Source organism: Neophocaena asiaeorientalis, unplaced genomic scaffold, assembly GCF_003031525.2.
Source record: "Neophocaena asiaeorientalis asiaeorientalis breed wild unplaced genomic scaffold, Neophocaena_asiaeorientalis_V1.1 scaffold670, whole genome shotgun sequence".
NCBI classification, from domain to species: Eukaryota; Metazoa; Chordata; class Mammalia; order Artiodactyla; family Phocoenidae; genus Neophocaena; species Neophocaena asiaeorientalis.
Genome location: NW_020175080.1, coordinates 1,087,299 through 1,103,176, shown reverse-complemented (window position 1 = coordinate 1,103,176; position 15,878 = coordinate 1,087,299). Strand labels below are relative to the sequence as shown.

The 15,878-nt window shown below is 38.5% G+C and overlaps 1 protein-coding gene across 2 annotated transcripts in view; it reads left to right on the top strand.

Moving 5' to 3' along the window:
* Positions 1-15,878, top strand: part of GALNT1 (polypeptide N-acetylgalactosaminyltransferase 1) — a 69,551-nt gene that overhangs the window by 42,105 nt on the left and 11,568 nt on the right. For both annotated transcript variants that reach the window (XR_003005808.1, XM_024764144.1), the window contains exons 5-8: positions 3,096-3,266; positions 5,368-5,485; positions 6,951-7,131; positions 8,004-8,143. Coding sequence is in view for 1 of the 2 variants with exons in the window: in XM_024764144.1 (XP_024619912.1) it covers positions 3,096-3,266; positions 5,368-5,485; positions 6,951-7,131; positions 8,004-8,143 (610 nt within the window). In the remaining variant the exon portion in view is untranslated. The remainder of the gene's footprint in view (positions 1-3,095; positions 3,267-5,367; positions 5,486-6,950; positions 7,132-8,003; positions 8,144-15,878) is intronic.

Genomic DNA, 15,878 nt, shown 5'->3' with positions numbered 1-15,878 from the left:
GCTCAGTATGTGTGGCGTGTGGGCTTAGGTGCCCTGCAGCATGTGGGGTCTTAGTTCCCTGACCAGGGTTCAAACCTGTGTCCCCTGCATTGTAAGGTGGATTCTTTACCACTGGACCACCAGGGAAGTCCCCCAGAAACATTTTTAAGTGCATCACCAAGTTGGCAGCAGAGTAAGAAATTCTGCAGATCTCAGAACAAAGTGTAAACAAGTAAAGTAGTCTGGGCACTAAAGCCAGCTTTCACTTGTAGGGTTTCTGCTGAACTTAGGGGACACTGAGCTTCTGCCTTGAAAGACAAACAGATGGGAGGATGGGAGCCAAGGCCTGGGCCCCGCCTACAGTGGTTAGACGAATAGCAAACACCTGTATAAAGCTAGGCTCCTGATGTCTGTACTTCTGTGTTAGAATGAGAAATGAATCCCACCACACCAAAGACAACTTGGCCGTTTCAACCTTGGTATGGGGTGGAGGAGGGGAAACGGATCTCCCCTAAGAATTTGTAAGCAGAACACAGAAAAGGGGTACCAATTCAGCTCTTTTTATGAGACTAGTATAACCTTGATATGAAACCAGAACAGATGTGGAAAATTACTCAAACCCACTCACAAATGCTAATACGAAAATCTCACAGCACCAGCAAACTGAATCCAACTGAGATTTATTAATATCATATCAACATATATATATATTTATATATATAAGTAAAGCATATCAATATATGTAACATATCATCACTGCTTGGTTAGTGTAATATTACAAAACCAGTTCACATAATATACCCTACTAACGTATTTCTGAAACTGTGATTAAAACCCTGTCATTAGGGCTTCCCTGGTGGCGCAGTGGTTGAGAGTCCGCCTGCCGATGCAGGGGACGCGGGTTCGTGTCCCGGTCCGGGAGGATCCCACATGCCGTGGAACGGCTGGGCCCATGAGCCGTGGCTGCTGAGCCTGCGTGTCCAGAGCCTATGCTCTGCAACGGGAGAGACCACAACAGTGAGAGGCCCGCGTACTGCAAAAACAAAAACAAAAAAAAACCCTGTCATTAAAACTCTAATCACTTTAGTAGATACAGAAAAAAGTGTTCATTTGTGATTAAAATGAACATTGATTTATGATTAGAAATACTTAGTAAACTATTATAGAATGTAAATTTACTAATTTAAGATGCTAAACTAATTTAATTTAGCTACACACACACCCTTAACTAGCAAACATCATATCAATAGAGAAATGCAGAAAGTGTTTTTTGGGAAGATATTGCACAAGATAAGAATGCCCTGAATTATTACTGTTACTCAGTATTATTAGAAGCCTTAGATTTTGCAATAATATAAGAAATAAAGGGTATAAGAATTGGAAGGGAAAAAAGCAAGTGCTGTCAATTGCAAATGATTTTTTTTTTACGAAGAAAAGTAAACTGTAAGTAGTAGAAATAATAAGAATTTAGCAGTGTAGCCAAACATAAGATCACCATAGAAAAGTCAGTTGCCTTCTCCATACCAGCAGGAAGAGTTAGAAAATATAATGTAAAAAGAAGAAAAGAAATGATACCATGTATAATAGCAATGGAAATCATAGGCTATAATTAGGAATATGTTTAACAAATGATGCATGAAATAGAAAACTGTTGAAATTCATTGGAAAATAATCTGAGCGGAGAGAAGGATAATGTTCATGGATAGAAAAGTCAATACAAAAATGTCATTTCTCTCCACATTGATTTATATAAAGTCAATGTGTTTCTAATTGAAAATCTCAACAGAATTTTCTTGGAGAAACTGGCTGATTCTAACATTTATCTGGAAATACACATTTTAAAAAATAGCTAAAATACCCCTGAAAAAGAGGAGTCAAGTACAACTGGGCCTGCCCTACTAGACATCAAGACTTATTTTAAAGCTATTTTAATTGTGGCAGTGACGTATTGATGTAGGAGTTCACAAATAGACTAGTGAAACAGAGCCACTCCATGTTTCTATGAAAACTTGATTTATGACAGAGCAGGCACTTATGATTACAGCAGCAGAAAAAAAAAAGACCGTTAGATAAATAGTGCTAGAACAATTGGTCATCCATAAGGAAGATAAACGAAGTTGGATACTTACTGCATGTAATACCCAAAATCAGTTTCATAAGGATTAAAGATAAACATGAAAGGCAAAAATATAATTCTTTTTGAAGATAATATGGGAGAATATGATTTGGGAGTAAGGAAAGATTTCTCAAATAAGACACCAGTCAGATGGGGAGGATATCACATACTCTAAAATGTGGCTCCAAAGGGCTCTGAGCAGAGGGCACTGTTTTTTAGAAGGGGCTGTGGGCATATGTGTTTTTTCAAGTTTATAAAAATCACACTACCAAAAGAAGAATGTTTCAGAGTGCGTGTTCAGACAATTTGTATGAAGAAATACAAACTGCAGGAAAAATACTCTTTCTAATCATTAGAAAAGATAATTTTTTTAAATCCAGAGATACTGTGTAACATTATTATAGTAACAAAATTGCAAGAAAATAGCATCCAAAGTTGATAGTATTATAAGGAACCTGTATATACATATAACACTTTTGGAAAGAAGTTATGAGTAGTGCCACAAAAAGTTCTTTAATTTGCTTATCTCACTCCTGGAAGTTCACTCTTAAAGCAAAAGTGAAATATTGTATATATGAACATGGTCACTTAGTATCTTAATAGCAAAAATATATAAGAAATACAAATGTCCAGAAGTCATTTATTAAGAAAATTGTTAGCTTAAATATGTAGTCATTAGAATTATTAAATATGTAGTCATTAAAAGTTATTTTTGAATACTGTAGAAATATTTGAAGTACTTTTACATGTGGCAAATATATAAAAGTATGAATGGAAGAGGGATGGAAGGTTATTTTCAATAAGTTATAAATAAATGTGATAAATAAGTATGATGCTAGCTTGGTAGGATATAGCAGGGAATTTTTTCACCATTGTCCTTAACATAATAGAATGTATTTTTATTTTAAAAACACCTAGTATACACTTGTTATGCAGTTGTTACCATAGCCCTCAAAAAAGAAGGTCTTAAAAGATTTTTAATTTGCTTTTATGATTTTAGGAAGACAGTGGTCTGTCCTATCATTGATGTGATCAGTGATGATACTTTTGAGTACATGGCAGGTTCTGACATGACCTATGGTGGATTCAACTGGAAGCTTAATTTTCGCTGGTATCCTGTTCCCCAAAGAGAAATGGACAGAAGGAAAGGTGATCGAACTCTTCCTGTGAGGTAATTGATTTGTCAAAACATTTTCCCTAATGTGTTATTGGCAGGGGATTGTGAAGCATTGGGGATCATATTAGAAGGATTATATGTGTATTTTGAAAGACATGAAGGATTTGTGCACCATATATGTAGTTAAGAGCCATCTTTCATGTATATCATTATTTCAAAGAGGGATTTTTTTTCTCTGATGAATTAATAAAATTTGAATTTTTCATTTCTATAAATCTAGTGCCTGTGAGAAATGATAGTGACATGCATATGTTTTCATTCCCATATGAACAGTGTTTTGCAAATCTATAATTTATGCTTTAATTCAGTTGTTAGGGATAATAATATTTAACTTAAACCATCCCTTAATTAATTGTAAGTGCCAATATGTGAAAATAATACCTAAAACTGGGTAATAAAATGTAAAATGTAAGATTTTAAATTCAGACATGTACCATCTGATAAGGTTAGAAAAAGCTTGTTTCAAATATAAAAATAACTAGAATTGACAAAAGTATAAAAAAGGATTTCCATTAATGCATTTCTGCTTTTTCTTTTGTTCTATATTTGGTCTTATATAGATTTTTTTCAGAAAGGGATAAAAACCTTCGTGCTATTCAGGACCTTTAGATAGAGACCTTGAGCCTTCTGAGCCATCCGAGGATTCCAGTTGCGTCAGCCTGCTGCTTCTGTAGTAATTGAGAGTTCCTGCAGCACCAGGCTTTTTAGCCTTCTCCTCTCCAGGAGAGGAGAAGGCTTCCCAGATCTGTCTTCCTTTGAATTAAGTCCAGTTCTGACAAAGTTGAAGAGAGGTTTCACTAATTCTATGTTCTTTCTCCCTAGCCACCCCGAGTCCTTTCCTAGTGAAGGGACTTTTCCACTCTTTTGGTGACAGTTCAAATCACCGTCTAAACCAGGGGTCACTAAACATTCCATACATGATTGACTTCTTTGAAAAATCTGATAAAAGCTTTGAGTCTTCTCTAAAGTGGGACTGGGGGTGGGAGGCGGGGATGCACATGTGCAGACAGAAGGGTTTACATACAAGTCTAGGAAATTTAGAGAGATCCCCAAACCTAGGTCAAGAAACCCCTGCACTAAATGATAATGCAGGGTGTCAGCCTATTTATTTCCTTTGACTCCTAAGATATTAGACTTTCTCATTCTTTTTTCTCTTCTAAAATCAAAGTAAGTCCTAACTTCTTTGTGGAAACAACTATTTCTACTGGAAAAGCAAATGCTGCCACCCTCACCAGTGCATGGAATGAGTATGTTTTAGGGTTACATAGGTAGCCAGTTCATCCTAAAATATGATCTCCATAGTGTCCTCTGTCCCTGGAACTTAATTACGGTCTCTTAGTTGGAACCCAATTTTTCTCCATATTCATTCTTCAAGGAAACCAATATTTGGTATTCATTTATTTAAATCCTCCTTCATTATCATTTCTCTGCTTAATTCTACCTATTCGCACCCACTCTACATACCTAGGCCATGTTTTGAGGCAGAGAATTTACCATACTTGGTCAGGATGATGATCTCCTTACTTAGGAGGAGTATATTGATTTTATTCTGTACTTCATCTCCTTCCTTAAAGGTTGAGGGAAAGGGCTTCATTGCTTTCATCCTGTTTAGTCTTACATCTTTGCAATATTTGCCACCCCTTAGAACCTGGCGTGTTAGAGCTGCTAACGTGAGTGTAGTTGGTTGATGTGGTCAACTGCATTTATGGTTGCTTGGAACTATGGAGTAGATACACAGTCAGATGGAGAGGATTATGAGAAATAGCTTCAATTTAAGGAGTTTGGGGTAGAAGCACAGTCAGGACCTGAGGATCAAGAAAGGTACTGAAGACAGTAAGAGCCCTTGGGACTGGGCAGGGAAGGGTGTCCAGGCAGAGAAGGATGTCCAGGTAGGAGCTGTGACAGCACAACGGGGGTGCAGGTCCAGCACAAAAACAAAGAAAGCCCTGGGAGCCTGTGAAAGTTTCTGCAGAGTGTGAGAATAAGCATTTATTCTGTAGTTACAAACAGTTATAAAACTACTTTTAAAAACAAAAACTGATAGTAAATTTTAAATTGTTACAATTAACGGTATAGTATTATGATTGAATTTCAGAACACCTACAATGGCAGGAGGCCTTTTTTCAATAGACAGAGATTACTTTCAGGAAATTGGAACATATGATGCTGGAATGGATATTTGGGGAGGAGAAAACCTAGAAATTTCCTTTAGGGTAAGTTCCCTTTGAAAAAAGTAATCTGTATAACCTCAAATATGGATATGCTTTAAATATTTATGTTATCTCTAAATAAAAATTAAAAAGTGAATTTAATATGAGTTTAATCAGACTTCACAGCCTTCAGCCCATAAAAAGTTTGGTGATACTATTAAAGGTTCATTATAAACTATTTTAAGCAAATAATTTAGTTATATTACTAGTCCACCTGTAAAACTTATACAAGATTCCCCTGTTGTCTTTAATTTGTTACTTTCAAGGAAGTGATTCAAACTCTAAAAATAAACAAAAATAACACATAGTTTGTAGATGCTACTTTGTTACTTAACTGCCAAAAACATAATCTCACTTTCTTTAATATGCTTTGTCCTTCTGGTTTGAAAATTGTTCTCTCTTATTTAAACCTGGTCACTTTACCAGCTTTATATTTTTCCCCATAAAAAGAAAAAGGCAAAAGAATTCTGAAATTATTCTAAATGAATGTAACCCAGTCAACCTTAAGTCTTATGCATTTCCTGTTAACAAAAAACAATATATTTTTAAAATGACATAGTGTATTTCTGAAAATAATGAACTTTAGACACATGGCCTATAGTGGAAATCACACTGAACTGCGCTGGAGTCTAACCCAGCTAGCTTGCTGTGTTCCTGGTAGATAGCTTTGCTCTTTATAAAAGGAGAGGTTTGAACTCCAGATCATCTTGGAGATCCTACTTAGCTGTATCACTTTATGATCCTGTGAGAATGTTAAGGTAGGCACACAATATTTAACAAAATCAAAATTTTTCAAAATGTATTTTAATTGAAAATAGATGTTTGACTTACGGAAAAGTATATTTTGAAAGGATAATTTCGTTAAGGATGTGAAACCAATTAATCTTTCTTTTACCCCTTTTTTGTTTTTATTCTCACAAACACCATAGAGTGTGCTCTCACTGTCCACTGAATAACTCATGAGTAATCAAGTTTAGATTCCTAGGTTCTGTTTAATGTACAGGTTGTGACAGGTTTGGAGAAGGAGGAACAGATAGGACTCTGGCTGAATACTGCATGGTCAAAGTTTTTGACCACGAACCATATTAATAAATATACACACAACCCATAATATAAACATTTCATGAAACAGTATGTCCTTGTTAGTACTGGTTGCAGTTCATCAAATTTGAATTTTATGACCCTCGTAAGAGTGATGGCCTGCAGTTAGAGAAATACTGCTGTGGACCTCAAGTCTTTTCTGTATTTTGCATTTACCTATCTTTCTGAATTTAACCTTCAACTTCTGGTTTGATCAGAACCAAAAATTGAGGAAGCACTGGCTTTGGGACCATATAGCAGGAGCTCCACTGTACGCCCTTGATTCTGTGAAATTCCAGCTATGAAACTGAATAAGATGTGAACCGTTTTTTTTTTTTTTATATAATTATCAGTGTTTAAAACTGGTCTTCTTTGCTGTTGTTTTCAGATTTGGCAGTGTGGAGGAACTTTGGAGATTGTTACTTGCTCACACGTTGGACATGTGTTTCGGAAAGCTACACCCTACACGTTTCCAGGAGGCACGGGGCAGATTATCAATAAAAATAACAGACGACTTGCAGAAGTGTGGATGGATGAATTCAAGAATTTCTTCTATATAATTTCTCCAGGTTAGCATTATTTTGCATTAGAATTACAAAACTAACTTTCTTGGTCTGATCCTAATGCATTCTGCAGAGAGATAAGAAGGAGTGGAAGAGAACCTCTGAGCAGAGGTGAGACACCTACCTCATAGGTTGTTGTAAGGAGTAAAGGAAGTCACATACATATAGAAGGTGCTTAGCAGAATGCCTGGTATATGTCATTAACAATAACAATACATGATCCAGTCTTGCAGAAGTCACTATTGGTCCAGGTGCTTTCGATGTTCTTTTTTTTTTTAAACCTAACTGCAACATTTAACGTGTATGTGAAAGCGTCAAGTATTTCAAGGCCAGTGCAGAGCCCTGTAACATGCCTCCAGGGACTTCTCTCCAGGAGTTTTTCTCTGCTCTTCTGAGGTTTGTGGCAACAGCTGTTCCATCAGCTATAAGTCTGCCTGGCATTGTTACCATTCCATCCTCTTCAGTCACCTACAAGACTGTGCAGTGGTAGCGCACACAATTCAGTGAGCTGAGAGAGAGACCCGACTGGAAACAATTGCTCTGTTTAACCTCTTTCATATTTGGGCAAAATTGGTCTTTATTTCTGTTTTTGCCTTAACAAATATTAAACTTTTCTGACCCCATATAACTTACATTTGTGTGTAATATTATTAGCATATATATCATTCTCAGATAAATTTAATTTTTCTTTGAAAAACACATATATTTCCTTGTTTTATACTTTGGGAGGGGGATTTATGGTATGTCACTTGTGTAGTCACACATCACCAAAATGATACTACTTTTCCTGTTTGACTGGCTTTTTAGAGGCAATATATAAATAGAAATGTGTTACCTAATGGAACATTAATAATTCAGTCACTTATTTCTTTTAACAGGTGTTACAAAGGTAGATTATGGAGATATATCATCAAGACTTGGTCTAAGACACAAACTTCAATGCAGACCTTTCTCTTGGTACCTAGAGAATATCTATCCCGATTCTCAGATTCCACGTCACTATTTCTCTTTGGGAGAGGTAAAAAAAATATGTGTGTGTGTGTGTGTGTGTATTCTGTGTGGTTATTATGTTCTCACTGATTTATAAAAAAGAATAGAGGTTACACTTCTAACAAGGGAGTACCTTTGTATTAAAGTTACCTCAAATGTGAGAAAGTTCTTGTTAGTTGAAGCAGTCTACTTATTAATTTTTTATCATGTTATATTTTGTTAAAATAAGAATGCTCTACCTCTCACCTTTCACAGTTGGACTTTTTTTTTTTTTTTTTCACAGTTGGACTTTTGTTACAGTATATTAGTGTCTTTGATAGACTTCTTATTTTAACAAACTGGCCCATTTAGTTGAAACCATATATTCCTAAAGCTAATGTCCTAGCATTAATTAGCCCAAATTAAAGTGTGAGGAACTTCAAAGTAAAGATAAATTGTAAAGAACTGACAAGGAAACTTGAAAGACCATTTATAATAAGTTGTATTTTTAACACCCATTTATTTTCCCTTGGGAGTCCAAAATCTCAGCGTGGGCATGGAGGTTGGAAAGACTATTGGTTAGCATACTTATCTCTGATGATGCCTTTAGTCATTGCTCTTAGAATTCAGCAGCAGATCTTCTTGAAACTGAAATAATTTACATATTAGTGGTTATAATTAGCCAACACAATTAGTTGTGCTTTGGAGTTTGGCCTTTTTAATCTTTGTGGGTGCCCATGGTATAGGGTCTGGTGTGAGAGAGTCTTGCCTTCTTACCTTCTGGTATAACTACCAGGATGGTCACAAGGAAGTATTTCTTGTGCCCTGTCCCACTGTTTTCCTAGAATGTCGATAGCCGTTCTTTCTGGTTCCCAGCCAAAGCTGTGCTCTGTGTGTAGGAAATCTAAATGGGTCCTTCTCTTTAGTCCAGGGGTCTGATCAAGTCAGGGGTTTTAGTAGTTTCATAGGGCTGCCATAATAAAATACCACTTCTGGCTTAAACACAGAAATGTATTGTCTCACAGTTCTGAAGACTAGAAATCCAAGATCAAAGTGTGGGCAGGTTTGGTTCCTTCTGAGGTCTGTGAAGAATCTGTTCTCTGCCTCTTTCTAGCTTCTAGTGGTTTGCCGACAATCATCGGTGTTCCTTGGCGTGTAGAAGCGTCACCCTGATCTCTGCCCTCATCTTCACTTGGCATTCTCCTGTGTACGCGTCTGTCTCCAAATTTGCCCTCTTTATAAGGACACCAGTCATATTGGATTAAAGCCTACCCTAATGACCTCGTTTTAACTTGATTACCTCTGTAAAGAACCTGTCTCCAAATAATGTCACATTCTGAGGTTCTGGGGGTTAGGACTCCAACATGTGAATTTGGAGTGGGGACACAATTCAATCCATAACAAAGATTGAGCTAGGTGGGGCTGGGTTGCAGTTTTAGGGAAGACTTAGTTCACTTCTGGCTCATGTATGTTTCTTGGAGGGGTCTTTGTCTCCTCAACCCTGAAAGTTTTGCCTTTCTGAGGTTTTGAGATTAGTATACTTTAGCCTCCCACCTTTTTCAGTGGGGGGAACCAGTTGTTATTTTTTCAGGTCTGCTGTCTAGCAGGAATTTGTCTCCTAAGCACCAGGAGATGTGGAAGATTTTTTTTTTAATTTTATTGAAGTATAGTTGATTTACAGTGTTGTGTTAATTTCTACTATACAGCAAAGTGATTCATTTATATATATATATACACACACACACAGGCATACACACACACACATTCTTTTTCATATTCTTTTCCATTATGGTTTATCACAGGATATTGAATATAGTTCCCTGTGCTCTACAGTAGGACCTTGTTGTTTATCCATCCTATATATAATAGTTCACACCTGCTAATCCCACACTCCCAATCCGTCCCTACTCACCCACCTCCTTTTTGGCAACCACAAGTCTGTTCTCTATATCTGTGAGATTGTTTCTGTTCTGTAGATAAGTTCATTTGTGTCATAATTTGGATTCCACATATAAGTGATATCATATGGTATTTGTCTTTCTCTTTCTGACTTACTCTGCTTAGTATGATAATCTCTAGGTCCATCCATGTTGCTGCAAATGGCATTATTTCTTATGGCTGAGTAGTATTCCACTGTATATAGGTACCATATCTTCTTCATCCATTCATCTGTCTATGGACATTTAGGTTGCTTCCATGTCTTGGCTATTGTAAATAGTGCTGCAGTGAACACTGGGGTGCATGTATCTTTTCAAATTATAGTTTTCTCCGGATATATGACCAGTTGTGGGATTGCAGGATCATATGGCAACTCTGTTTTTAGTTTTTTGAGGAACCTCCATACTGTTTTCCATAGTGGCTGCAGCAATTTACATTCCCACCAACAGTGTAGGAGGGTTCCTTTTTCTCCACACCCTCTCCAGCGTTTGTTAGTTGTAGACTTTTTAATGATGGCCATTCTGACCAGTGTTAGGTGATACCTCATTGTAGTTTTGATTTGCATTTCTCTAATAATTAGCTATGTTGATCATCTTTTCATGTGCCCGTTGGCCATCTGTATGTATTATTTGGAGAAATATTTATTTAGGTCTTCTGCTCATTTTTTGATTGGGTTTTTTTTGCTGTTGTTGTTGTTGTTATTGAGTTGTATGAGCTGTTTGTACAGTTTGGAAGTCCTTGTCGGTCACATCATTTGCAAATATTTTCTCCCAGTCCATAGACTGTCTTTTCATTTTGTTTAGGTTTCCTTTGCTGTGCAAAAGCTTGTAGGTTTGATTAGGTCCCGTTTGTTTATTTTTGTTTTTATTTCTATTGCCTTGAATGACTGACTTAAAACACTGGTATGATTTATGTCAGAGAATGTCTTGCCTATATTCTCTTCTAAGAGTTTTATGATATCATGTCTTACATTTAAGTCTTTAAGCCATTTTGAGTTTATTTTTGTGTATGATATGACGGTATGTTCTAATTTCATTGATTTACATGCCACAGTCTGTCCAACTTTCCCAGTACCACTTGCTGAAGAGACTGTCTCTTCTCCATTGTGTATTCTAGGCTCCTTTGTCAAAGATTAATTGACCATAGGTGTGTAGGTTTATTTCTGGGCTCACTATTCCGTTCCGTTGATCCATATGTCTGTTTTTGTGCCAAAACCACACTGTTTTGATTACTGTAGCTTTGTAGAATTGTCTGAAGTCTGGGAGAGTTATGCCTCCTGCTGTATTCTTTTTCCTCAGGATTGCGTTGGCAATTCTGGATCTTTTATGGTTCCATATAAATTTTAGGATTATTTGTTCTCCTTCTGTGAAAAATGTCATGGGTAATTTGATAGGAATTGCATAAATCTATAGATTGATTTGGTAGTACGGCCACTTTAACAATATTAATTCTTTCAATCCAAGAGCATAAAATATCTTTCCATTTCTTTGAATCATCTTCAGTTTCCTTTATTAATGTTTTATAGTTCTCAGCATATAAGTCTTTCACCTCCTTGGTCAGGTTTATTCCTAGGTGTTTTTTTTAAATGCAGTTTTGAAAGGGATTGTTTTTTTTTACTTTCCCTTTCTGATATTTCATTGTTAGTGTAAAGAAATGCACCCGATTTCTGTTATGTTAATCTTCTGTCCTGCTACCTTGCTGAATTAGTTCATCAGTTCTAGTAGTTTTTGTGTGGAGTCTTTAGGGTTTTATATATATAGTATCATGGCATCTACATGTAATGACAGTTTTCCCTCTTGAGATGTGGAGGATTTCATTCTCCCTTTTAGCCACAGCTTCCCATCCACTGACAGCACAGCAAATGTCCCATGAGGAGAATGGCCTCGTATTTGGGGCTCCTCTGATTTTTATTTTGTCATGCTAGCCTTCACATAACCAGCATCACTGTGCTCTTTCCTTGAGGAAAAGGCCCTTTTGGGCCACACCCTGTCCTCAGCCTGCACCATCAGCAAATGTCCTTACTGAGGAAGACATCTGGTGATTGTCAGCTCACCCAGGGAGGGCTCTTCCCTTTCTGGGATTATAGTTCACCTCACCCTAATTGCTTCCATTGCTCTCTAATAGACTCAAAAATAGGATTTCTGCAATTTAGCTGTTTTTCCCTCTACTTGTTGGAGCAGAAGTGTTGGACTACTATGTGTTACTACTGAGAAAGTGCTTTTCCTCTTCTTTACTACAGTGCAATACCTCAAGCCAGGGGGCCATAAAGATTCTGGTTCTCCTTTCTTAATAATCTTCTAATTCCCCAAGGTCCCTCTTTTTATTAGGTCAAGGCAGTGATTTTCAATTTTCTGATTACAACCCAGAAGTGGTTTATAAATCAATTTAGCTACTTATGGCCAACATTTTTTAATTGCTTAGGAAATACTGTATGAAAGTGCATTGCTTATAGTAAAGAAATTTTGTTTTTACTGGGTCTGTCTGCAGTTCGTTGCAAATCTTTATAAACCTTTAAATTATAAAATTGACTTTTTGAAGGCATGTGAATCCAAATAGAAAAAAAGAAAAACTCAACACTTTTGTGACAGGAATTGATAGAAGGGCAAAATTTTCTTTGTAAGTCACAACAGGGAATGATGATTTGTGTGGACAGGGCCACATCCAGGTCCCACCCCAGGACTGAATCTTCCTGACACTCAGGAAAAGTCGACCCCCACCCCCACCCCCGATCTGCAGGAGGTTGTCACTTCTTCCTTCCTTTCATTCATTCAACAAATATTTGCATACAGACTATTTGATAGATACTATTTTAAGTACTGGGAATACAGTGAATAAAATAAAGTCTCTGCTCTTGTGGATCTTACAGTCTCTGGAGGAAGACAGATTTTTCTTTTTTTTAAAATATTCACGGTGTCAGGTGGTGGTAAGGACAAAGGGGAAAGAATGACTTGTGGGCGGGAGTGGTGGTGCTCTTTTATGTGGAGTAGTTGAAAAAATCCTCTCTTATAAGGTGATTTTTGAGCAGAGATCTGAAGGAAGTGAAGGAGCAAGTCAGATGAATTTCTGGGGAAAGAGTGTTCCAGGCACAAGGAAAACAAGTGCAAAGGCCCTAAGACAGGAATGTACTTTGGCACATTCCAGAAGCAGCAGAGAGGCCAGTTGTCTGGGTATAGTGGACAGGGGGAGAGCAGAAGAAGATAAGGTCAAGACGTAGTGAGGGCCAAATCACATAGAGCTTGTAGGCCATAGTAAGGACTTTGGGTTTTGTTCTGAGGTGGGAAGTTGCAGGGAGAGATGAGCACACTTTCACTGAAAAGGATCAGATTGTCTGCTATGTCAAAAAGAACTCTGTGGGAACAAGAGTAGAACTGGTGTATTGGTGAAAGGAAAAGAATAGCCAAGGATTATATTAAGATTTTGACTGAGACTCTGGGGCAGTGAAGTTGGCCTTACTGAGATGGGAAGGCCTGTAGAGCAGGTGCAGAAGGCGCTCAGCAGTGCAGTCTGGGACATGTTAACATTTGATCCAGGTAAAGATAGTGGATAGATATTTGCATTAAAAACCCTGCAGCTTGGACAAAAGTTTGCGATGGAGATCTAAAGTTAGGGGTTGGCAGTATATAGGTGGTTTTTAAAACCACAAAACTTCATGAGAGCACCTTGCGGGGGAGTGAATGTATTGTAGATGGACAAGAGGACTGAGGACCAAGCCATAAAAAACTCCACAATTTAGAAATTGTGAAGGTGAGAAGGAATCAGCCAAAAAGATTGAGAAGGAGAGAGCATTGAAATAGGAAGAGAGGGAATTCCCTGGCAGTCCAGTGGTTAGGACTCTGTGCTTCCACTGCAGGGAGCACGAGTTCTATCCCTGGTCAGGGAACTAAGGTCCCACAAACAACATGGCATAGCCAAAAACAAAAAACAAAAACAGTTACTATTTCTGAAATAGGAAAAGAACCAAGAAAGTGATGCCCCAGTAAGTGAAGGACTTGCTTCAAGAAAGAGGGAAGTGATCCATCGTGTGGAACACTGCAGAGAAAGGAGGGAGACAAGTCCTGAGAACCGCCGTTGGATTGGTGAGGGAAACATTGTCAGGAGGCTCCATCTCACTGTGTCAAGTGGGTTCTGGTAGAGATTGGTAGGGACAGAATCTGATGGCTTCACAGGAGATCAGGAGAAGAGGAAGTGGAGATCATGAGTGTGGATAAGAAATTTTGCTGTAAAGCTGAACAGAGAAATAAGTGGCAGCTGGAGGGGTAAATGGGGTTAAAGAAGGGTTTTTCTGTTTATTTTTGCTAAGATGAAACTGTGCTGATGCCAAGGACACAAAAGAGAAAATGTGAAGATAGAAAAGAGCCGCTGCTTGCAGGAGTCCAGGAGTCACGTTTAGTAGGTGGGGGAATGGGCTGTGGTGCACAGTGGAGGTAGAGGCTGGAGGGCGGGCAGTTCATCCACGCAGCTGGAAGGAAGCGGGGGCCGGGGCCAAGTCAGGCGAATTGTGGGTTGAGAGCTGGAGGCTGGTAGTTTGAGGTGGGAGTGTGAGGGACTTCTCTGGTGAGCTTTGTTTCTTCAGCTGAACACAAGATCGTTGGCTGAGAGTAAAGAGCGGGTGTTGGTGATGGGGGAAAGAGGAGGAGATGTAACGTGGAAAAGTAGGATGCAGTAGAGCAGCTAGGTCACAGTGGGGAGCTGCGCGGTGGTGAGTTAGAAACTGATCAGCCTGGTTGCAGTGTCTCCAGTGCCAAAGCGAGCACAGACTCCTTGTTTGTCCTTGGTAGTTCCTAAGGCTACTTCATGGTTAACCTGAGCTCCCTGCCTCTGAACTTTGTTGTGGTTTAAGGAAGTCACCTCAAACAAGCGAGGGTATGCGGAGTTCCTTGTCTCATTAGTGAGTATCCATTCCCTTTGCTGGAGCCTCATTCCAGTCAAGAAAGGCCCAGCGTGGGTGATGCCATGGGAAGATTGATAGCAGTTGCTTGCCTTCAGAATAAAGAATGAGGAGCTTTTTTTTCAGAACTGACCCAATTTTGGACAACACCTAGGCATTGTTAGCTAGGTCAGAATATAGGCATATTACAAAGAGCCACCTGTCTAACACACAGTAGATGATTGCCTAGGCAAGCTTGCCTTTTACCTGCCTCTTGCCAGCCGTCTTTCTATATAAGGAACAGATTTTACCCTCTGTGGCCTGCTTGTTATTACCTTAGTAACTAAGCAGCTGGTCTTAAGCATTTATGTCCTTAATACTAGGCCACACTATCAGGTCGAACCTCTGATTTTGGGACTGGGGTTGTTCTCGAGCACCAGCCAAAGTGCAGCTAGGGAGCTTGTGCTTGTGATAGCTCCACCTCTGTGAGCCTTCCTTTGCTAGGACTGGAATTTAGCCTATCAGGTACCTCTTGTCATGTTACAAGGGCCCAGGGAAACCTGAAGTCATAGGATTTTAGAGCAGAAAGGGAAATCGGAATGTGTACATTTAGCACGTCTGGCTCCACAAAGTCTGGCTCTCATAGCTCCTGTAGGGACCTGGAACTGAATAAATGTGTTTCATTGTGATATCTAGTTGTTGTTAATCCAAGAGGTGAATTGTCTAAACAGCAGACACAGAAAGCAAATAATCCAGACTCTTACAGGTTAGCCAGGCTTATGACTGACCATTTACTTTTCCACCCTAAAATTTACTGAGCATGAACTTTATGTCAAGCACCAGTCTGATGCTTTACAAATATTAACTCATTTCCCAGCACTCTGAGATAGGTGCTATTTTCCCCCACTTCACGGGTAAGTAAATTAAGGCACAAATAAATGGTTTAAGCAGCACGGCTCAGGTCACAACCACAAAATGG